This window comes from Chironomus tepperi, unplaced genomic scaffold (assembly GCF_022539635.2).
Source record: "Chironomus tepperi strain 1889 unplaced genomic scaffold, CSIRO-AGI_Ctep_v1 contig_68, whole genome shotgun sequence".
NCBI classification, from domain to species: domain Eukaryota; kingdom Metazoa; phylum Arthropoda; class Insecta; order Diptera; family Chironomidae; genus Chironomus; species Chironomus tepperi.
The window spans coordinates 105341-131763 of record NW_027226190.1 but is presented as its reverse complement, the minus strand read 5'-3'; the positions used below and the strand labels follow the sequence as shown (position 1 = coordinate 131763).

The following is a 26423-nucleotide window of genomic DNA, read 5'->3' as shown; positions in this document are numbered from 1 at the left end:
TCAAATCTTAAAAAGCCTCATTTAAAAACTCAATTTGTAACTCAATAAACAAGTCTTGTAATGTGACTACCGAATAAAATGCGCCTGCAGCCATAAAGAAAGCCAGCATTCTCACAATCTTAAGGCATACATAATAATGTCGCACCATATTTCATTCGTATACATTTAGGTGCATAATAGCTATATTATAACGCTAATAACAATAAAAATAGCAGCAATAACAAACATCCATAAGAGGTAAATTAAGTATAATAATAAGAAACAAGAGAGAAGATATAAATAAATAAAAACAAGCTTCTTCAATTTTCAATTTTCAACATTATCAGTTAAATCGTATAAAATAAAAAGACGACGGCGACTATGGATGAATACACGTTTGGATGTACATATATGTACGATGAGTGTGAGAGAATAAAATCAGTGATATAACTCGCTATTAAGTCATTGTATTTTCAATATAGAATAACATTAATAATATAATCATAATCTCATATTAAAGTTATTTGAAATAACTATAAAAATAACATTGTGTGTGACGATTCAGGCTTTTGTTAAGGCAAACAGCAGCAACAACATCAGTAATGGCAAATTCTTATTTGTGTATTTTATGCCTTCATATTTAACTGTGTTTAATTTCACTTCATTTTTTTAAGTTCTTTTTCTCGCTTGAATGAAATGTTCTGAAAATTGGATGATGATGATGCTGTTGATGGCAATAAGAATTGAGGATGAAGTTAAAAAAGGAGTGAACTGAAAGGGAGCGCTGCGTGTATAATTTTTAATCCGATGATGAATTTCATTTCATGTGTGTTTATATGATTATAAGAATCTTTACATTTATTTCAATATTACATCACACACATTATAGAAACATAAGAATTTTTATTGAATCATAATTTATGTGTGAGCATGCCTGATTCTTTTCATTCTTGACATGATCCTGTCATCGATGAAGAATGTTGAAATGGTGACCGAGCCGTATATGGATGGGTTGAGGGATTAAATTCAGTGTACTCGGGGGAATTTTTTGTGACCTTAAGCTTTACTTTTGGTATGAATTTGAGTATGTGTGGATGGAAAGTTGGAAGTAGAAACTTGAAATTGGCGCCAAAATTAAAACAGTTGTGTTTGAAAATCTCATTTACATTTTAACGGTAAAATTAATTTTAAAATAACTGAAATTTTGAACTTGTAAAAGTAAACAAAAAAGCGTGTAAATTGACAAAAATAATTGCTGATTATTGAAAAATTGGATTAAGTTGCAAATTGAACATTTTGCCGACAATATTCGTATACTGAAGTGTAAATTAATGATACTAGAGACAACGACATCTGCTGAATACGTAAAGGACGAAGGTAAGTTGTTATTTTAATTATAATTTTCAGTAATAAATTTTGATAGTTTTTTTGATCATTTAATACAGGTTAAGGAACTGATTTTAGGGAAGTTTGTAGAAAATTCGACACATATCCACAAATTTGTGTAAGAACTACCACAGTGCAATCATTGTCCGATCTAATTTAAGTGAAACAGTCGAGTAAGTACCCCAACCAATCATATACAGCCCGGAACAACCTAATCCTAAAGCAATACATATATTGATTTTCCAACTGTCATAATGTTTGATCACTAATGTTGTTAACACTGCTTGTGAACATGAAGAAATCACAGTAAGAAAAAAATTTTAATTTCAAAGCAAAATCCTTTCTTGCTTTTTCATTCTGTATGTATCCACAAATATTATTTTTTTGGCAAAAAGAGTCAGTTACATGACGATGATGAAAAAAAAAAATCCTATTCGTGTAACGAGAGAAAGAAACACACTTTTATGTAAACATGTTCATGCTACAACCAAGTCATGAAATGAAATAAAATTCCGAAAAGTGCCTTAAGGGAATTGTCTGTCGTTCGTATGTTCGTTTATTCACTGATATGAACAAGATATCTATATGTTAGAAAGTAGAAAGCGTATGCATGGCAAATTTCTGAATGTTATGGCAAATAGTTGAAATTTGTATGACATGGTTTTTGAGATGCAAAGTTTGAAGTTGGAGGGCTCAGCGTATAGAGACTGACTTTATATGTATTTATGTATATATATGTTTCATCAATGTAAACATGTTCACATGTTCACAATGTAAAAATAATAAAGGAATCGAATTTGAACATAGCAAAGGCATTTTTTTTACGTGATCGCATACAGTGGATTTTCAATAATATTGTTGCTGCATCTCGTCGTGTATTATAAAAATTTTTCGGCAAAATTACATTTCATGTTTGACATCAGACATCATTCTCAATTTTTATTACTTTCTTGTCGCTACATGTCTCTATCTATGCTATTATATGTTGTTTTTTTTTGTGCAGATGTAGAGTCACTGCATCTAGTCAGATCTGTTGTCTATTATGGCTTTTTATTTGTAGTGTTAGAAATAAATTCTATGATAAGAATCAGTTTGTCTGGGAAGGTGTCTGGCTGTCTATATGTGGTGATGTGTGGCTGATTTGACAGAAATACATGAGGGACCTGACATCAAATGGACATAAACTATTTATTATGAATTTTTACTGACTCGGGGTAATAAGATAAGCAAAGAACTAGATCAGTCAAAGAACTAGATCAGTCAAAGGACTAGATCAGGCAAAGGACTAGATCAGGCAAATGACTAGGACAGGTGTTTTTTAAAGAGGGTATCAATCCTTTAAGTGGAAAATACTGCGATTTGTCAGCTATTCGACTTTTATTAATCCAACTTTTAGATGGCAAGAGATCGCGCGATAGGCCAAAGAACTCATGGAAATTAGCTGTCGATAGAGATAGTGCCACACTTGGAATTAGTAATTGGCAAGCGGTAGCCTGATCAAGTCAGCTTCAGGAGCCGACTGAGGAGGCCATGGATCAGTTGTCCTGTACGGCCAGCGAAGTAAGTAAGTAAGTTATCCTGAATAGTTCAAATCGGTTAATCGATCAAAAATACGGCCTAAAATAGGCGTGACTCTGACTTGATGTTGAATTCAGTTTAAATCCAGAGTCACGCCGGTCTGTTGCCGGATTTTGGATCAATTAACAGACTTGTGCTATTTGGGTAATAAGTTTGACATTTCTGTAGCTAGCCATGAAATGTTTAACATATAGCTTATTGTTGATCAATTCCAGCATGATCCATTCGAGAACTAAGCAGCATCTGTTTAGCAATAGCTGCAAATATCATAATATCTGCCTAATCATTATGTGCTCTTCATTTCAATGGATTTCAACGTATGCTGACTATGAATAACATCCGAAAAATAGACTTTGGGAGGCCATAGATCACAGTTGAACTGCACTGCCATCCAAGCAAGTAAGAATGCAATAGATAGGCTTCAAAATCATAAAGTCGCATTAGTCCTCAACAACCTCATGATCTTCATACTGCTTATATTTTTCAAAATACATCGCATTTCAGCGCAACCAAGTTTTAATTCCTTCACTCTCCTATTCCCCATCAAGTCACATTCTTTTTTTTTCATCAATTTTCTCTTAAAACCAAATATGTATTGAAAGTACACAATATCACTTTATAATGCACACAATATCTACGCCATAGAATTCAGACGGATAGAAAAAAAAATAGCTAAAAACATGACACATTTTGTGTGTTTGCGAGTGACTGAGAGAGAGAGAGAGAGTTTAGTTGGCAACAAATACCATCACTTCAGTTGAAAAGAGATTGCACATGAAATAGAAAATGTTATTGCATGGCTTGGTATAAATTTTATGATTTTATTCGCATTTGCATAAAGTCGACATTTCTATATCTCCTCTCACTCCATGATGTTTGCCTGCTAGTAGCAAAGCACTAGCTAGTAAGAGATAACCTCAGGAGAGTTGATTGTTCAACAGAATAACTATCCATGTCGTTTTTATTAAAATTTATTTTTGCAGGCATCGGCAGAAAAAAAAATTCGTTGAAAATGGAATAAAAAGTGGTAGCAACAGCAGCAGCATCAGTCGCATATAAAAATATATACTTGATTCCATTTTCAGCATGACAAAAAATAGAGTTATCATAAAAATGTTGAAAAATGTAGACACATGTAAACTAGTTTGAGGTCATTAAGTGTAGTGACATGATGTTTGGAGGATACTTACTGGATTCGGATAAAATGGTGGCTGATCACTACTCAGTGCAGGAAAGTATGCTGCCATTGTCTCCGCTGAATATGGTGAACTATACATTGATAATGGTGGTGCAATTCCACTTGCTAGTCTTTGGTAATTAATAATCGATTGATCGTATTGACAGGAACATACTGTTTGACCTGTAATTGGGTCAGTAAACAGAGGTCGTCCAGTATCGCAGCAACGTGAACTTGGCGGTCCATTTGATGTTGCCGAACATGGCGATGAACTTCGTGCACCCGGCGGCACTGTATTTGCTGTCGATGCTGATATCGGAACTGGTGGTGGAGATGAGGGTGCTGAGGTTGATGAGACATTGCTCTGTAAAGAGAATAAAATGGAAATAATTCATTAAAATGACATCAAAACACATTTGAGTAATCTCAAGTATTGTCGTCAATGAGAAAATAAAAATCAGAATCTAATCGACATACATTATAATTATCATTAATGACTGCCTGAATGCGTAACAAAAAAAAACTAATTAATAACTTATTTTCATTCAATATTTAAGTTGCGAGCTGGTTTTTTTTTACTTTGATGTTGTGTTATTTCTAATCGACATTATCAATGATTGTTGTACAAATATAGGAATACATATTTGTGAACATTAAGTGACTTATCGTTAGTCAAACAAGTGAAACGTAAAATATAAAATTACTGTTGTTTGTTTGAAAAGAAATCATGTTAATTTTGTGTCTGTTATCAATGAGTGATTGGATGTTGTTATCGTGCTTGTATGGGAAGTTAGTTAAAGGAGTATGTACCTAATTGTTGTTTATCATACTTGCGACATTTCAAATATTGACCGTTATTATTTGAATTGAAAAACGGGGAAAATGCTAAGTTTTCAAAAATTAAATGACCGTTAAAATTTTTAAAATCTAAAAAGCCGTTACAATCCACACTTGCGCCATTTCAAAAATTGACCGTTTTTATTTGAATGAAAAACAAGGAAACAGCTACGTTTTTAAAAAATAAGAAACCGTTAAAAAATTTTAAAATCTAAAGACGTTACAAACAAAAATTAATATTCAATTAAATTCAGATGTACTGTTTTCTTTTAAATAATCAATGAAGACTATGATCATTTGAATCTTAATTTCATGATTAAAATTAATAATTTTTATAAAAAAAATTTAACGGTCAAATATTTTTCGAATTTTTGGATTCAATTTCGAATCATTCGAATTTTTTCAAAATGAAATGGCATTAGCCTGGTCGATCATCATTTTACGATAAAATTTAATACAAATTGACAGTATGTCTATAATCGGTAGACTGCATTCTAGTTAAAAAACTATAAATAGAAATGGCATTAGCCTGGTCTGTTATCATATTTTACACATTTAATGTATATTAAATTTAATACAAATTGACAGTATGTCTATAATCGGTAGACTGCATTTTTTTCTAGTTAACAAAACTATAAATAGTCAGTGATTTTTTTAAGGTTACAAATTATTAAAAGCATATCATCGTGTATGGAATTAAGAGCATTAAACACACAAGATATGTAGGTAGTAAATGTATTCATAATGACATTACAATTTTTTTTTCCTTCTTCTTTCGCTTCATTTCCAATCGAATATGCATGTAAGCGGTTAAATGGAAATTTGAGAACACTAATGAACTCATTTAAATCCATTGAATAAACGTTGTTATATATGATTGAATTTACTTATAGACAAGACGAAATGACATGAAGTTCTCGGCATACATATAGCTTTAATTGACTAACTCTTCTGTATTATCGATAGATTTTGTATTATTTACTTATGCTTGCTGTTTGGTTGGGCTTTTTGGGATGATGATGTTGATTATTTTTTTTTCTTGTCTCACTCCATGTCGTTTCTTATAAACACATTTCGAATAAAGCCAAAAAAGGCTAGGAGAGAAGCGGTAAAAGAACAAAAGAATTAAGTCAATCATCAGTTGAAAATTGACACCAAACGATAAAGGTACATTTACCAACATATAACACAATATACACATATTTATAATATTATAACAACAACATTTATTTTTGAATATATTTAACATATCGGCGTGGATCAGAGTATAAGGCATGACACCTATAAACACGTGATTGATTTTAACGGACTTTTTGGTTTTGAAAATGATTTTTTGAACTTTTTTGAACTTTGGAGTTGTTCAGTTGTTATGAAATGGTAATTATTGCAGTTTTAGATTCATATGAATAGTCAGTAGGGTCATCAAATGAGTGGTGCCGGAGCAGAGTGGATTCTAGGGTATTGAGCCATAGGTAGGCAAATGTGCCAATGCAAGAGTGAAGTTGCTTCGACCAAATGTTTGAAGAACAGATCAAATATCTGTGAGGATGTGGGTTCAATTCCTATCAGATTCCAAATTCTCAAAGATTTTTAAGAGTACTTCCTCAATGCCCACAACAATACAAATATTTAGGTGAGGATTCAAGGGTCATTAAGGAACAAAGTCAAATAATCAAGAGAGATTTCCGTTAAATTTTCAAGTGCCTGGCCAAAAAAAATATGTAAAATCACAAGTCCCAAGCATCACAAAAACTCCTTCATCACTGACACTCGACACCCAATCAGCAAAAAGCCCTTAACCATCAAACAACATCCAAAAGAGAGTCAGTCACGGATGAGAAAGAAGTGAAGGAGACAAAATTAAATGTTTTATTAAATGATTAAAAATACATATTGTGTATAGATATTAAGAATAAATAGAAAATCTCTTTTTTTTTTTGTCGGCGTATTTCAGTAATGTGTATCACCTCTAGTTCAATCAATATTCATATCTATCGATCTATCCAAATAAATTATGCCGAAAAGAGAAGAAAAAAAATCACTTTACGTGTGTCAAAAATTATTTTTTGAAATGTCAAATAAAACATCCGAAAAAATTAAAAATTTAAATAAATACCTCTAAATCTATCCCGAATGGATGACGAAGGAATGGAAAAAGAGGAGCAAAAAAAGAAAAAAAAAGGCACCGGAATGGCAAAAATCACTTTAGAAGAAATAATAATAATAAAATGAGGCGGCAAATGAGAAAGTCGATTGAGTATATAAATTAAACATACACACAGCACAAAAGTATCTTTCCATGCTTAGAGCTTTGCAAATATTGATCAAATCAAAGTGTATTTTTTTCTGTCTATATGATATTGATGATGTGTTTTAAGTGTGTAAAACGAAAACATTCAATATTCCCCTTCCATACTCAATATAAGAAGGAGAGCATCCATAGATATATCTATGAAGATCTACAACAAACCCGACAAGTAAGCAAGCCATCATCATCATCATCATCTAATGAGATGTATAGAAAAAAATTTAGATATAGGATAGCACAATCAAAGTAAAGTGAGAGGAACGAAGGCAACGATAGATGAGTCAAAATAAAAATCTTTACCATCTGTGTCAATATTTATAAATTCAATCTCTTTTTTTTTCGCTTCATATTGAGTTTTTAAAGCTTTGCTTTCTTCTTCTTCATTCCTATCCTCTTCTCGGCTGTCATCAACTTTTCACATAGAATCATAAAACATTTCATTTCATGCATAGTGAATTCAATTTGAGCGTTAAATGATCTTTTTTTTCACTTCTATTTCAACATGATGCCTTCAATAGATGATTGCAAAATGTGTGTGCTGTTGTCTCTTTTTTTGTATGTCTCTGTCCGTATTATTATTATTTGTTATTACTCTTGTTGTATGTTTTGGTTTCAGAGACTTATCTTCATAATTCACACTATACTTATTTAATGTTCTTTTCCATTTTTAAGCTGATTAAATAAGTTACTGTAGCTAATAAAAATATATGACAAGGGACCTTTCACTTTGAATCTTTTTTTTTCTGTATTTGTCGTTTCTATTTCCTTTTTTTTAGTTATGCATAAATTTGGGGGTTCTGGGTTTTTAGTTTGGAAGTCTCTTTAAGGAACTACATAAAAGAGAGCAGTCTTTTGAGGGAATCTGGAATCAAATTATGTTGATGAGTTATGATTTGAAAATTTTAATAGCCAATGCGTCAATCATCATTTAGATGCGCTAGCAATTTAAATCCAGAGTGGACAAATATACGTTTTAACTAGACAATGGCAAGTTAATATCAAGTCGATGTCTAGTTCTAACGTATTTATTTCCACTCTAGAATGAACTTTACAACTTAAAATTTCATAAATTCGTTCTTAGATGACTGACTTTTCCTTCTGAGAAGATGAAATCTCTTCAAATCAAATTTTTGTCAAAATCTAATCATTAAAGTTCAATTTATTTCCGAGAGGACAATTTAAAATTTCGTAAATTTGTTCCAAGATGACGAATTTTTGAAAGAATTTCCTTCCGAGAAGATAGAATCTCTTCAAATCAGATCAATTTTGAGCGAATTTAATCAAATTGAGTTCAATTTATTTCCAAGAGAACAAAGTTTAGAGTTCAATTTATTTCCGAAGAGACAAAATTTAGTCATCTAGGTTGTGAATTTTGAAATTGATCAACTTTCATGGTTCAAAAAGTCAAATTGTGAATCTTTTAATCACATTTTTACGAAACAACTGAATATTTTGTTGACAAAGTCTCGATTGGACAGTGATACGTTATGGCTGGTTAAAGACTAGTTAGCATCAAATTGATTACTAGTTTTTAAGGTTTCCCGAAGTGTTAGTTTCGACAAATTCTCGACTACTCGGGAAATCTCAGTCTTTGTCTCGTCATCGGGAACCCTCACTAGTTCTGACGTATTATTGTCTACTCTAGACTAAGTTGCCGCATAGTATAACTCGAGAAACATTGACATATTGACTCAAAAACTCATAAATTCGATGACATCCCTGCTTCAAATCTCAAATAATTTCTAATAATTCCCAAAAACAAACTCATTCTAAATTCGTTCCAAATGAATGAAAAGAGCAACATCAATATTTGCACATTTCATAATTCAATGCTCATTGTTATCATGCTGAAGTAAATCTTTCTATCATCTCATCATACACACACTCTCTCTCCATAGGGACACTGCTCTTGTTGTGAATATTATTATTAATATTACTATTTTTTTCAATCAATTTATCAAAAGAATCATATATGCGTGCATGTGTAGCAAGGCTACAAAGAATGAACATATATAAATTTGCTACAATTTCATGTTTTGCTAGATTTCGGATGAAAAAAAAAGTGACATTCGAATAATAAAAATCCATCTAAGCCGATTAGCAAGCAAACGTTGTTGTTCTTTTTACGGTCCTTTTACAGTTTGTGAAAAAAAAGGTATTGACAACTTTGTGATGCTCACAAAACAAGATCTATTAAGCAAGTCACAAAAATATGTTTTATTTTTATTTCTGGCATTCACAACATAGTAGAGCAGCTAAACTTGGGAAGGAATTTTTGTATGGAAAAAAATAAAGGAATTAAATTAAGACCCGACTTTACTTCCTTTGGCATGAATAAATGTAATTTTTTTTTTTCATTTCACTTCCACATTTTATTGTTTGATGGTGATTATCTCTAGACAAAACTATTTACTGTAAAAAGTTAATTTAAAGTTCATATATAATAATGGGATATACAACCCTTGGAACGTTAGTACAATAACCACGCCTTGCCCTTCTTTCGCTAGCTGCCTTTTTATCGGATTATATTTCTTTTTTTTATTATTTTTTTCAACTATACTGTTAATAATATGTAGAACAACGGTAACAATATATGTGAGTGAGATGGAGAGTTGCAGCTAAATAAAACATGGGTCTTATTCATAATATGAATAACATAAAAATTTATGTTCAGACATGTTTGGAAATAATAAAAAAAATATATTTTAATATGTACGCAATATAGTTTTTTTAAATATAAAATATATGTGAATGTTAAGAACAGGATCCATAAAATAGATAAAGTTAGACTTCTATGCAGAAGTCAATATGTGTGCATAGGTCATATTTTATTGAATTTCAATGTTGGTAGCAATTGATATTGCCAACCATCGATTTTAAATCATCATTGCATAAAGGTTCTAGTTCCAGGGTTGATTTCCATGTCAACATTCAATTTATTAAGCACGTGAAAATTTCATTTTATGCAAAATTGGCCAATTTTTCGAGAGAAACTATTCTGCGTGTATATTTTTGAGAAATTGTTTAGATCGGAGCCGATAAATGGCCATTGTTTTCAGGCAATATTTGAATATGTAAAAAATTGATTTTGATCAAGATAAGTTTATGATTGTTTGCTTTTTTAGGACGCGTATAGCGTGACAATGAATTTGTTTTTCGAAAGTTATAAATGAAAGGTGGGTTAGTATTGTGAATTTATATGGAAATTTAATAAAGAACATTGAGGTAAATTGGAATTTAAATTTGAATTCCATTTTTTTTTTTTTAAAAAAAGTCATTTTTTATCAAATTTACACCGAAAGACACAAATGATGTCACATGGAATCCATAAGGCAGTCCCGAGTGGCACAATGCTACGAACCGCATTTTCTGCCGTAAAAATGAGTCGAAATCAGCAGTCATGAAGCCGTCAGGGCATTTTTGTGTCTAACCATCAGCAAGACGACGTAGCGGTGCTCTAGCAAACAAATAGTGCTGCTCCATGACTCACTATTGTATCTCCATATCATTACAAATGTATCGCGTGATCGATGGATCAATTTTTTGTGAGTCGAACTCTGAAAAGTTTGAAAACTACTACCATAAGGTCTGCATATGCATGTACACATATTCCGAATTCAATATGGCTTTCAAATTGTATCAAAATGGAGGCTCATTTTTACTTAGGTTAGTTAATTTTTCATTCATTTTAGTGTATTTGTATGTCTAGAAATGGTCGATTTAATGAGATATTTAGACATTCAATTGGAGATACTTTAAGTACGACATGGACTTTGGTGGTCAGTTTTGACGAATTACAATCTAAATGGTCAAATATTGCATCTATTGCTGGATACAATGTTGAACATGATTGAATTGGCATTGCTTGATTGAAGTAAATGCGCTCATGAATTAGAGTATGATTTTGCTGTTCCAAATTACTACTAGAATATGTATCTTTCAGGTCTCAAAAGTTAATAAGGAACTGATAATGTCGTGAAGATTTTGTGAATCCTTGTCATATCCACAACATTTTTTGTATTGATTATAAGATCGGCATCTATTAGGAATCGAACCAATGTCCTTACAAAGTAGAATATTGTAGATTTTCTGTCAGTTTCCTATCAATTCGGTCACAAAGGACCTCACTCTCAAATTAACAGATTTCCCTACATATGTCTCAATACTCCAGATTCCATTCCAATCTGCCACAACAGGAACAATACAATCTCAACAGAAGTTCACTAAAAATAACAATCAAACAAAAAAAAAAATTCATAATAATCTCATTTCATGCTTCAAAATGACATCCTAACGCACCCCTAGAGACAGCCTTGACACCAAACGTGTAACATTTCGCAACAATCAACGATCCCAAAAAGCATCAACTCTGCTTCCACCATTTCAATTTTTATATTCAGTTAAAAACTCTATCTCTAACGCCCTTATAAATTTATTGATAGACTAGATGTGTGAGAGAGTGAATGAGGAAGATAAATGAAGTAAAATAAAAAAAAATAATAATAATAAATTTATGCTGTTTGATATGTCTGTATACAGACATATTTTTCCATCCAAGTGCATCGTAAAAAAAATATTTTATAGACTTAAAATAAAAACGGGAACGGGAACCACATTTAAACAAATTCTTCTTCTGTTGTTGGTGAATACATTGTTCCAGCTTAATGATTATTATTATTTTTCATATGAGTGAGTGAGTGAGAGAGAGAGAAGGTTCTCAATTCGTTCCCCCTTATTATTCCTGATATTTTATTTTGTTCCTTCTTCACTATGTTGTGTTTATAAATAATAGTATTATGAGCCTATTTAACGATGAAATAGGTGAGAATAAAACATTACAAACTCTATGTTTGTTTTCTGATTCGTCCTATACAAATATTAAAGACTAAACATCCCTCTTTTTTATTTCACTAATTCTCTCGTCCTTAAATGTTGTATGCATGCTGTCTCATGTTTATCTACCTATCTATTTAGTTATATTCTCTTTATAATTAAAATATGAAGTTAAAGGATCATTAATGGCTGTAAAGTATAAACAATTTGCACATTTTGTTCTTTTTCCTTCCTCATGAGTCATGTTAGGGATCGTTCTGATGTTATGGAGTATTGAAAATGGCTTCTCTAGACCTCCTGGATTTTGTTTAATTATTAAGTTGCGAATTATTTTAGTGAGGAATTTGAATTAAAGTTAAGTCGAATTAAATTAAGACTTACTTTATAGTTTAAAATGTAAAGACAAATCTACTGACTGATCTATGTTGATCTATGGACGACAAAATGCTCCATTTTGAACGTCGGAATTTGAAGTCGATTAGAAGTTTACTTATATTTTGCTTCAATATTTTCGCCAAAATTGTATTGCTCTGGATGTTTTGACTGTTTTTTTACACGCTTTTATGTTCCTTTGAAATCATCCGCATAATTCCCATCCCGTTTGAATTGTTATTAGCTAAACTTTATCGCGAAAAAATGAAATTCGCCAAATTGTGGCAAAGTTTTGTAAACAAATGTCCAAAAAAAGTGCGGGAAAAATTCAAAATTTTTAAAAAAATAACGTATTTAAGTCTTATTGATCTTCAATGAGTGAAAAAGAGTTTCCATAAGCAATAACTAGATGTTATCTATTCTCATCCTTTCTATTATGTAATTGAGTAACTCTACTTCCTTCCAGTAATGAAAATAAAATCTATTTGACACTAAAAAACCACTGTAAAAGCCATCGACCCCCAAAAACCTTACATGACATCCTTACAACCCCCATACATGATGAAAATTGATGTGATTCAAAAGAAAAATCTTCATTTTTGTGTTATTGCAAAATGGAGACTCATATTATTAAATTATCTCAAAAAAACCAGAGTGTGAAGCAGCATCGCTTGCGAAAAAAAAAACAACGGAATAAGGAAAAAGAAAAAGCTTTTGTTAAATGAGAAAAAATTCATCCATTTTATATATATTTGTGTGTTTTTTTTTCTCTTCTCAGCATCGCTAGCATCTAGAGTCATGAGCAGAGCGTATCAGACAAATTCTACAGACAAAAACACTTAAAGCAATGCGATTATTTGATACAAAACAATCTCTTGTTTCACCGATTTTTCATGTTAAAATTTTTACACATGCGCTTTTTGATACGAAAGCAAATTTTTCTTTTTTTTATGTGTAACCTAGTATCGTTCCTTTTTTTTACATTCACTAGATTCTCAGCGTTTTTTTTTTTTTTCTTTTCTACCACTTGAATCTGTGTAAATTTTTTTATGTATATCCCATCCTATATATAGAGTCAGCGAATGTGAGACTACAATGTTAAATGTAATGTACATATTATAGAAAATGATAGTAGTTAAAAAAGCAGAACAGAACTTGTACTGTACAATATTTTGATACACTTCAAGTATCATGGTAATTTGAAACGATGGAATGTTTGCTACAATTTGATTAAGTTTTCATGTTATTTTTAATTCGAGTAGAATAAAAAAAGAAGGAAGAGAACTTAACTCTTTAAATACACAAGACATCGATGTCGCTTCGACATAACAAATTTTCATGCGCTACTAAGGCTTCTTGTTTATGCTCTTTGCATTACTTATGCATGTATGTTACATATTCCCTTGAAATTATTTCACTTATTTTAGGTTCGTTGTTATTTTGTAACGTTTTGTTAATCGGGGAACTTAACATTATGGGAATGTGTTGTATATTAAACATGGCTTTGATTAGCTTCTGAGCTTAGCTTGTATGGCTTTGTCAAAAATGGAGATTTTCATCAATTAATGTTGAAAATAATTTGAATTTTTGATATTTAATGTTTTAACGATCGTTTGAGATTTGAATAATGTTGATTTTGCATAGTTGAAAACCTCTTTTGATACAAACTTCAGTGTTTTATTGAATTTTGAAGAATAAACATCTAAAAGTTGTAAATTTACTGGATTTAAAGAAGTTTAATACTAATATATTATAACAACAGTCATATTATTTAGTCCCTAAACTGATTAAAATCATTAAAAGAGTTGAAATTTGCAACAAAATTGAAATTTTCAATAATTTAACATCCAGCAACTGGATCTTTACTAAATTTACTTTAAATATCACCAATTTATCATTAAATTTCACCAATAAATCAAGAATTGCAAGACAAACTTGCAAAAAAAGGACATCCAGGCAAGAAAACCACAGACAAAAGCAAATTTCCGCAAGGGCTCGGAAGAAAAACAGAAACGAAAAAAAAGAAACAAAGATATTAAGTCTTCTTATGATAAATTACATGTAAAGGCCACAGAAAAGCAAATCAATAATCATTAAATGAGATTTGTTGTGTGGCAAAAAACGCACACATAGAATAAAGTAAGTAAACAACAAGAATAATGAAAATATGACACACAAAGGCATAGAGCAGCAAAGAGGATGAGAGAGAGGAAGAGAAATCCTTAAATCGTTTAAAGAAAAAAAGCCAAAGTTAAATTTATAATCAATTATTTAGAGTTATTTTTAGAGCATTAACAATAATGGTTTACAAAACAAATATTATTTATTGATTTGAATTGAATCACAAACTGAGCAGATACAGTTGAGGAAAGGAAGGTCTCAAAACCCATTGTCCTTCCTCTGCATTACTGTTGTTCATTGAAAAAATTTCGGCTCGTATTTATTTACAGAATTAATCTTGAAAAATATTATTGACTATGTGTGTATTTATAATAACAATAATAATAAAATAAAATAGTACAACAAATACAGCTTGCTGCATTAGTCCCAAACACCATTTTTGGGATTTCAACAGAAATAAAAATAAATAAAATCTCGTTAAAACTTTAAGGAGTCATTAATAACGATTACAATTTCGTGAATGAATCGCTCTTGTATCTCTTTTTTTCATGACATGACTGCTTCGGTAAGGTTGTTGTAATGATTATTAAAATTAGAATTGAATGAATTTGAATTCACAGGCCTAATTGAATATTTTTGTAGCTTAGGTTTCCTGCTTAGATAGATGAAACGACTTTTTGTATCACATTCTTAATCACTTATGATCATTTTTTATATTAAAATGAATAAAAATTTATGAAAAATCATCGTCATCGTCACTTTACAGATATACATACACAGCCATTATATTTATCATGTAGATTGATAATTAATGAACATGATGTTACAGCTTATGGATGAATATCAAATTTCTTTTAAGCACTTCTTTCTTAAATGCGCAAATATTTCATATTTTTATGTTGTGATTTCATATGTAGGATAAAGACTAGCTCATATAAAATAACATAAATGAAAATCTTTTCTTTCTCTATATTTTTTATTATATTATTGGATATCTATAAATTTTTCATCCAATATAATGTAGATTGAAGGTTACTCTTTATTGATTCGTTTGAGGACACTGGCGCATTTTTCTTGGAAACAAATGATTTGGCATTCTGAGATGATTTAAGTTGAATTGAAACTTTATATGAAATTGAGGAGATTTTGATTGATTCCGTGTAAGGTCTTGCTCAAAATTGAGTTCTGGGGAAGATTTAGGAGTTTTTGGACAGTTTTTGAGGATTTCAAAGAGTTTTTAGGATTCATATTAACCAAAAGCAAGTGTATAATTAGCAAACCAGCTATAATGTCATAAATATAGTATACCAAAGTGGAACAAAGGAACTAGTTATTAGCTAGACATTAACTTGCCTTTAACTAGTTATAACGTATTTTTGTCCTCTCGGGATAGTTCAATTTATATAAAGTCAAAACTAGTCTCAAATTTCATATTCACCAAAAATTGAGAATCGAACCCTCAACTGCGAAGATATTGAAATCCCCAATACTTTAGTTTGTTGTTTCTGTCATTCAATAAACTCTTTTTAACTCCTGACTAAATGTCATATTTTAGGTTTTGATTATATATATCCAAATAGATTGTCCTAACAGCATAAGTTGTTCGCTAAGTTACTCTAATGTCTCCGTATTTACGGTAAGACGCAAAGTTTCGCTGATGGCACTGTCACGGCTGATTAAGAGGCTTATTAGTGCTGTTCAAACTATGCTCCGCGGAATACTTATCATGCAAATCTAATTACCCAAAGTATACAAAAAATGTCAAAATTAGGGTAAGAATTTAAGTATGATGTGGATCACTATTGTACGTAAAGCTTGCTAAATGGTTGAGAACTTCTGATCTAACTAGTGAGCCTGAACTCTCAGTTGCAAATCACATCAAAACTAGTAGTCAATAGACATGAGTAACTAGACAAACCGAGGACCATAATAGCCATTTCCCACAATATAAATGGGATATAGAAAGATAAAGAGATGAAATTTCTTAAACGTGTTTTAGATCACGTTAGAGAAAAGATTTATAATATAATTTTGATATCAAAGTTATATTTTTATGACTTGTACGAGACTCGCTTTGAGAAGCCAATAAAATATAATTTTATTTAAAATTTATGAAAATGGAAGCTGGTAGTATAGACATAGTATTAATAATAATAAGGTATTAAAATCTTACTATTTGTTAATTTATTTCTATGTAGTAAATAAATCATATTTTAAAAGCCATAATATGCCATACCTTGAGACAACAAATATCCCCGTATGCTTATATGTGTCTTACAGATAGATATTTGCATACATATTGCTTAAATAAGAATGAAAGTTATTAATTTTTAGACTCAAAGTCGTGTTTTTGGTAATTTACTTATTTGTTAACAAAAACATAACTTACAGAAGGAATTATCAGCTGTGTTAGTGCTGTATGCAGAGCAAAAAAGATATTTAATATAATCGTACAACTATAATGTCATTAAAATCGGATTAAAAATTAACATATGAATCAAGAAAGTAATGTGCTTTGTGCTCCTCTCATGCTACCTTTCTGTGTCTGTCTCTCTATCTCACCTTCTTTTTCTTTCTTGTGCTGTGGCCTTTACGAATTTATTATCGGGCTTATGATTATTACTTTTTTGTGCTTTTTTACCGAATATTCAAACCTTTTATTGTCATTGGGAACAAGATTTTATACTTTTTTTTACCATAAGAATGAGAGAATTATCTTATTTTGTTGTATAAACAAATTTTTTTTATATTTTAGTAGCCAAATGCCAGAATATATGGACGAATATGATTGTCAATTTTCTGGTGGCATTTTCCGACAGTTTATTAATTTATGAGCTATTAAATCAACAAGAATTTTTTTTGTGTTTATCTTTGTTAAATATTTGGATATATAAATCATTCAAATAATCATAATGATAATATTTGGAAGTCTTTAACAATCGATTTACATTACGGTGAAGATTTATGGAATAACTTAATCGTTAATATCTTAATCAAATTAAGAATATGAAGACTTAACAGGTTTTGTAAGCAAATAGGCTTGTTTCTGTGCAGTTTATGCATTTTTATGTACTTTTTTGATAGTTTACAAGCTTTATAAGCTGTATACTAGCTAAAGATCAATTATATGACAAGCAGTTATGCTTAGAAATGCTCAATTTTGAAGAAACAATAAAATTTTCAGATTGTAAACAAAGATTTGAACTTGATTTGAACTTTTGAATTCACGGACAAATAAAGTTCAAAATTTTGACTAAATTCAAATTCTGTAAAACCGTTAAAAATACTACAACCAATAATGACCAATTCAATCAATTAAACATGTGTTTTGCAATCCATCTACGTAAGATTTAACTTGATCAATTTAAAAAGCATTTGTTACTTAATTGAATTAATATTGCAAATTTAAATTGCAATAAAAGCTTACAATCAACCTGTAATATTATTATTGCATTAAATTCTTCCTCAATGTGTACATTACACATTCACAATTTTACCCATTCTCGGGTTGTTAATTCATTAACAGCACAACAAGAGCCAAAAAGAAAATTAATTCAGTGAGCAGTTGTAGAGCACAAGAGAGTGAAAAAAAGAGCAATAATAATAATAATAATATCAGCAATGTAGTTGCGTTTTTAAGGCACTCACAATTCCTGGTGTACACGCAAATTGACTAAAGCAATATCAGTAAATTATATTTATTTAATTGAAATGATATTAAAAAGAGCAACTCTACAGTAAACATGAACAAACGAGAGTAATGTAAATAAAAGAAAGAAAAAAAATGTTTAAGTAGCAAGTATGCATTTTAACGGCTTTGCATTAATCACGATTAAAAAGTGAGGAAGAAATTTTCATGACGCCATATCCTCCAAATGATGTTCTTTTGCTATGCTTGTTTTGTTAATTCATGAACGTTTATTCTCTTATTTTACATACTGTGTCTATTTTGGTGTGGACGAGAAAATCAGGATGAATTTTTAACGGTTTTTTGAAATTTGAATTTTTAACGGATTTTTGAAATTTGAAATATTTTAACGAAATTTATCGAAAGTTGAAAATTCAAAAAATTGGATATAATTCAACAATCAACACAATTCCGTCGATGCCTCCTCGTGTCACATCCATTATCGTCTCTATCCTTGTCAATGTTAAGCAAGCAAGCAACATGGAAGGAGCGACAAATTTAAGTCAATCAGTTAATGGTAAATTATATAGTTGAGCATGTGCACTTATAAAGCTAATAACCATAAAATAGCTTTTAAAAAGGAAAAACAGTTTTAATACTACTTAGCTACATGCTTGCTTACTGCTTACTTACATTTTATTTGAATTAATGAAATTAACTAAGAAAAATTTTATAATTGCGACATTGTTAATAATATACAATGAACATTATGAGATTTTAAATTAGCTGCAACACATTTTCAGTGTTTCCATTCATATCCATTCATTCATTGTATATTATACAGCTATGTTAAAATGTTTTAATCGATATTAATTTATATTAGCGTGCCTTTTTTAAAATCCACAAATATTATAAAAAACGAAAAGGCAACAAGAAATTGAAAATTGAACATCAGTTTGTTTTTTATGGATATCTTTAACATTCTTATTTTTTAAGTGTATGCCTTTTTATTTTCGGCACCTGCATTTTTTTTATTATTATAATATCGATTGTTGTTTTGTACGTGCGTTAATAAACAGACATTCCGCTAATCCCTTCTTTTATTCTGCATGCACGGACAATAACAACTATGTGGATATAATTGGCAACTTATAAGTAAGTACAGTTTTAAGAAATTCAAAGGTCATAAATGGAATTTATGCAGTAAAAATTAAATTTATGACAGAAATGTTCTTGTGTATTTTTTTGGCATAACAAATAATAAACAGCTAACTCTAGATCACAAAGCAGCACATATAAAGTTGTTGTTGACAGGTGATTAAATTTAATTTAATAATAAAAAAAGGCTCTCTTCACATTTTCTTTTACTTTTAATTTTTTATTTTTATTTGCTTATGTTTAGTCAAGGTTTATATACTTAATAACGGCCATAAAAGTTTTAAATTGAAACTCAAGTTTCAAATTATCGTCTTTAAAAGAATATTTGAGAAGCAATTTAGAGCACCTAATTAAATTTAAATTGAACTCTAAATGCTTGTTGACTTATTTGGGGAATGCTCGTGGGACTGGAATGACTTTGTGACTGGGAAATTAATTTTATGATCAAAAGGATTCGGATTTTTGTATTTGGGTGTTCTGAGATGATAGAATGTTATCTAGGAGGTTGAATTTTAGCTTCTGAGAGGATTAAATTGATAGAAAATTGATGAAAGTTTACCTAGGAGATTGAATTTTGGTTAAAATCTTCAATTTCCGAGATGACAAAATTAAATTTCATCTCCTCAGAATTGAATTGTGATATTAAACAACCAGCAAAGAGCATTGTTCTGTGCTAGAAACAAGAGCAATTATCATTCAAGAACTGTATCTTTGTGGATCAAAAAACCGATAAATTTTAATAAAATACAGCTTCACATGCTCTGTATGGAAGTTAAAATAAATATTTTTTCATCTCAGTAAGCTTCGAAAATTAATAAACTACTTATTACAGTCCCAATTCCGCATGATTTAAGCTGTTTGTCGCCTTTTTGTAAGCTTTAAGTTGTGAGTCTATCTAAGTGCTGTGTTTGACATATCCGTGAGCTATAATTGTCAATGAATAAATTAGACAAGAATTTCATGAAAAATGCAAGATTTAATTGGAATTTTAAAGCTACAGATGAGAAATGATTACAATTCAGTGAGTAATTCCCAAAAAAATCTTAATTTTCCCCCATTTTAAATTTCAAAATCCAGCACATTCCTAACAAACCGTAAAGAATTTTTCACGTTTGTCGCTCCTCATGTTGTTTAATGGTTTAAATGCGAATATAAATAAAAAGTAATAAAGTGAAACATCAAAAAGCGTGAGACGTGAAATTAAATTAAATAATGTACAAGACATAGAAGTATAACATACATAGATTTTTCATTTCCAACTTCTTGAATTGAATTTCCTTTCAGCGAAGAATTCATTTTGCAAATGTGGAAATAAGAAAAATTTGTAGCAATAAATTATGTTGAAAAGTTCGTTTTTTGCTGTTGTGCTGCTTTTTTTCAGGTAAGTGTGAAATTATACATAATTATTGTAGTTACATGTAATGTAATGTATGTATATTATGCTGTATACTTTTTTATTTTAATGCACATATTGATATTATTTAAATTAGTAGAGTCATTTCGGAACAGAAAAAAAATAACAAAAGAATTGAGGCAATTGAAATGAATTTAGAGTCCAGCAGAAAACAACTGCCGACACGACTCTTGTCCTTTTATTTTTTATGACATGATAATGGTTTTAAGTTATTCTTTTTACTTCTCTTATGTCTTTTTGATATAAGATAAAAACATCATATGTGGTATTTTGACATTTCTCCTTTTGACTTGTGCATAACACAAAGACATGAGAGCTTCTCTTATCTTGCATTCAATTTGACTTTAAATTTATATTTAATATCTTCTAATTTTTTGTATTTTTTTGAGAGAGTTTTAGAATTTATTACGGGTTGTGGATTGACATTGACGCATTTTTAGAGGTTTGCAACTGTATGTTGGACTATCTTGAGCTTGCTGCATGTGTCTCCTAGTCCTTACCTAAGTATGGTATTGATATTTTATTAGAATTTAGCTGCTGAGGGACACACGGCGTAGATATTGCGATAAATCCATTTCAGAACGATATGACTTTGACGTTGAATCAGATTCAATGCAATCCGACAACAAGTCATTTGTGCTGTGGTCCAAAATACTGATATGAGCCGTACAATGAGCACTGGATAGAGAACGACGGGTTAAGTGTGTTTTATGCCACTCACCCTTAGCCGATAGCTCACCGGTCGTGTCAGAATATTTCATATTTCCTTGGCAATTCTCATGTTACTTGCTAATTCAATGACTTGATGTCCAACATTATGAGGGAGTTAAAATAGACAAAATATATAAGTAGAAGCCATACTAATGCACCTAGAGCGACGCATGCAGCTGACCATAACTCATGTTAATCTGGAAAATCCCCAAGTCATCCTACTGATTTATTTACCCATCAAATGACTAATCGGAATTTTTCGATTCATTCATAAATCCTTCTTTTCTCATTACTACCTGAAAGACATAAAGCGTCACTTCCTCCAACAGAAATGCGCTCAATAGAAAAAATATTATGTCATTTGAGTCTGTTTTGAGTTAAATTGATTTTGACAGAAAGCGTAAGGAATTGTTATGTATTTATTGAAATGTATGATGGTGCAAGATTAACATCCATTCTGTACTTAATTCATATTTTATATTTGTTTGAATGAGAGGCAACATAACAACTTTATTTAACATAAAAAAACACATTTGGAGTCAGAAGTGGAAACAAGAAGAGAAGGGAAAATTGAAATAAATGAAAGAAAAAGATCTTAATCTTACAATGATATTTTTATGCTAATTAACTGTAAAAAAATGAGCTAAAAGTGTGTAATTATGTATGTTTCACGCATTCATCTGCAAATATAATTTCATTTACTTTCTATCTCCATCTCTCACTTCTCTCCATCTCTTTTTAACCCGATTAAATTAAAATGAAATGTTGTTTACTGCTACTGATTGCTTTCAGTTTTTTTTATATCCAAACAACTTGTTTGTGATATCAATTTCTTTTATATATTTTAATGCAGTCAACGGCAGCAGAAGCTAACAATTTGATGGAGATATAAAAAAATTTTTATTAATCCCTCCAAAAAAAGCCATGAGACATGCATAAAATATTTTCTTCTTTTGATATCATACGACAAGTCACGTCGTTATCAATAAATTTATAACTCAATTAATAGTTTTAATAATAATAATTATTATTACAAAAGTCATTCCATTCATTTGATCACCTTTCGTTTGATGGGCTGTTAGGGGTTATAAAGAGATTGAATGATTGTGACTGTATTAAGTTATTTGTTTAAGGTCAGTAGGGAATGGCGAATTTTTGAAATATGAATTGAAGAGTTCAAAAATTTAAAATTCAAAACTTAACGGATTTTGGAGTTTTGAAAATAACATTATGACCAATTTGCTGTTTGTGGTATTGTTCAATGATTTGAAATTAGAAGTTAAAAAAAGTTTGGTTTAAAAATAACGATTTTCAAAAATTGAATCTAATATTTTGACAATTAAGTTCAAATCAATCATTTTTTGAGTAATAGGAATGATTTGAAAATAACGGAATTTTAGCATTTGAATTGAGAAGTTCAAAAAGACTTGGTTCAAAAAAGAGCGGTTATCTAAAATTTGAAACCAACCATTTTACAAAGAAGCTGCAATTTGAATTAGAAAGTTCAAAAAATTGAAGTTTAAAACCTAACGTTTTTCGAAAGTTTAAAACTAGGCATTTTAAAAAACTAACTTCAAATTTGAAACTGCCGTTATTTTTTCAATGTTTAATTTAAGTTCATTGTCACTTTATACAGTTCAAAAACTGAAGAATATTGAAGTTGCATGACTTATTAGATCAATTTTAAGAGTAAATCCCGACAAGAACCCAAAATTGAACCCCCAAAAAAAGAGATGATGATGATCATCGTCATAATCATAATATTTTTGAAAGACTAATAAATACTTCTGAAAAGAAGGCATATAAAAAAAAATAATAATAAAAAATATAAAGCTTGAATCTGATAATGATATTCACAAGAAGATTTTCATTCATCAAGAGAAATAAATGTAATAAAAAAATCGAATTCTTGTTGCTCACTGCGGGTAGGTGCACGGCTATAAGTTAAGATATTTATTTTTACATTATAAAAATGTGTAAACTTCTACGGCGAAAATACATAATTCTCTCAGTGTGTGATATTTTACTGTTTTTTTTTTACTCATTCTTTTCTCTTCTGTTCTTTTCTTTTAAAGCATTGTAATGTAAGGTGCGATAGTAATCTTTAGCATTAAAAATGTAGACTTCTTGAATGCGTCTCTTCTTTTTATGTATTATTTTTCGTGAATATTCAAATGGACACATTTATTTCTCCTCTTAATTTTGTATTTATGTATTCATAATTTCATTTTAAAACGAGCAGAAAGAAAAGAAAAAAATTATTCCAAACACTTCCGAATGATTCTCCTTTTTGTAGGCTTGTAACATGCCTTGTACTTCTTAAGAAATTGAAAATTTATTCCAACATTTTTCCTTGTTGTATAGCTGATTGCAAGGCTTTTACACTTCTGTCATGTGTGTAAGCTATACAGCTTGAATATTTAAATATATTTTAATGTCTATGGATAGACTATGACGATTTATTGCTAGTTTTTTGTCATCTTTGAGATTGATTTATGTGATATAATGTAAATCCACAAAAATTATTGATGTTTATTGACTGTATTTTGATGTTTTGGGATGTGATTTATTGACCCATCGGTCTGCTTTGTTCATAATGAGAGGAAATCATAAAGATTGTTAATCAAAATGTTTGATAAATGTGGAATGCAAAGAGCTTGTCTTAGGTTTCTGTTTTTATGATATTTGATGTCATTTTGTTGAGATTATATCAACTGCCGTTTGAAATTTGAATTGTATTTGCAACTAGAATTGGTTGAGTTTCCCCTTTCGTAGTTGTTCACCCCTTCTTGTAAATATTTAGTCTGCTTTTGAACTTCGAAGAATAAACATTAAAGTAAATTGATTTAAACTGTATTTAATGCCTGATTTACAATTGCTGACTAGCCGCAAGCTATTCTATTTGCTATACTCTGAACAATACCAAATGCCTCCAAATTAAAAGTGTGAACAAAGCTTCAAAATTGACACAAATTTCACAAAGTAACAAAGTGTGATTACAGCTATCAGTCAATCACTCCATTTTGACGCCATTTTAAACGCCAACAAAGCTGATAAGATCTGGAAATTTTACGAGCTAAAATGCTATTCCACTTTCTTAGTCTGATAACCTTTAACCCAATTAAATTTTGCGACTGTTTGATTTAAATACTTTTTTTTTGGACATGCAAGACATTTTCTTAGATTAATTTGTGCGAAAATGTATTTGATGTATTGTGAATTTATGGGGATTTATGATGCGATTATCATTAATTTTGCAATTTAATTTATAACTTCCTAATGGCAATGCTAGACATGATTTATTTTTGAAAGACTGGAGTTTTAATATTTTTTTGATCAAAGTTGCAATTTATTTGATGTTTGTGTAGACTTTGATGTATTTAGCACTGGGTAGGTGATGGTTAAATGTCAATTAAGGAGATACTTTATTACAACTGATGATTAGGTCTTTAATTAGTGTCTAAATCATGATTTGATTGAAATTTTACAATTTTACATACTCAAAGTTCAAAAATTGAACCAAATTTTCAAAATTTAACGGTTTTTCGAACCCATTTCTTTAAAACACATTTCAAAATTTATTGTAACGGTTTCCATAAAACTGACAAGAATTGCAGTCAAATCTCTAGCAAACCAGTCAAATCTCTATAAATCCAACCTCAAAAACAATCATAGACAAAGTAATCATCATCAATCCAAATTTAACTGGATGTTGTCTCGTTAATAATTTATTAATAAACTCAAGTGACAATGCCTTGACGTGGTTAAGTGGAGTCTCGTTTTGAATAAAAAAGGAGAAACATCTGTCTTTTTAAAGAGGAGTTATAATACACACAATCACTTTTGGTACAGTGGAAAAATGTTTTTTTCTTCTCTGTTCATCGACAAGTTATTTCAAATATTTTTATGTGTCTTTTGAAATCGAACAGGCAGAGCCAAGAGTCGAAGTAAGAGAGTAGAATGTGTATTCACAATATAAAATATTTCGCATCTTGTTCTATAAGAAGTTATTTCTTTTTCCTAAAATATAAAAATAAATAAATAAAATCAAAGAAATAAAGGCACAGACAGAACGAAATAGCTGCGAATAAAATAAAAAAAAAAATCAATTTTCACATTCACAAAAGAAATTCTTAGATTTTTGCGGTTAGTAAAGTAAGAAGAATTTAGTGTCGCTTTAGACATTCAATTCTTGTATATCATTTGGTGATCGGTCAGGTGGTCTGATTTGTTCCCACTGTGATGTCGCTGAGGTGAAATAAAGAGGAAAATGATGTTTTTTAAAAGGAATTTCTTGTGATGAAAAGACTTTTAAATTGGGCAGCTGGGGATCGTTCTTAAGTTACGTCTGGGATTTCTTGAGGATTTTTAGGATTATTTGTGGGATGCTGATGTAGAGTTGCTGTTTGATTAGGTGTTTTAGTAACTAATATGGATTGAGGAATCTTGGGGTTTATTGCTAGACAGGCAACTTATCGTCTCGACTCTATAGACTGTGTGGTGTCTAAGTAGAGTAGAATTTCGGGTATAGAGCAATATGTAGGGTAATTGGCCAATCCGATGGTGAGGTCTCTGTGGCTGAGTGGCTGACAACAGACCGAATAGGTTTATGTCTTTTGTAAAGGAGATGGGTTCGATTCTCAAAACCAGACACTTAGGCTTAGTGTCCAACTAAGTTAGAGAGCTTCTGTCTTGCACTCTTAATGACTGCCACTGGTATATCATTGCTACAGCATCATAGAAGGGCTCCGTACCGCATTGCAAGCTTAGCGGTCTTAGCCACTGTAAGCTAGCTTCTTAATTGCCAATTAACTCCTCACTCCCTCAAACAAGAATGACATCAACAATCAACAACCCCCAAATTGAAAAATAAAGAAGGAATCTCTTCTGAATCTAATTAATTAAGCCTAGTATGCTATCA

The 26423-nt window shown here is 30.4% G+C and overlaps 1 protein-coding gene across 1 annotated transcript in view; it reads right to left on the bottom strand.

Moving 5' to 3' along the window:
* mirr (iroquois-class homeodomain protein mirror) overlaps positions 1 to 26423 on the bottom strand; it is a 61985-nt gene that overhangs the window by 14558 nt on the left and 21004 nt on the right. The window contains exon 2 of the mRNA XM_070653599.1: positions 4134 to 4484. Coding sequence (XP_070509700.1) covers positions 4134 to 4484 — 351 coding nt within the window. The remainder of the gene's footprint in view (positions 1 to 4133; positions 4485 to 26423) is intronic.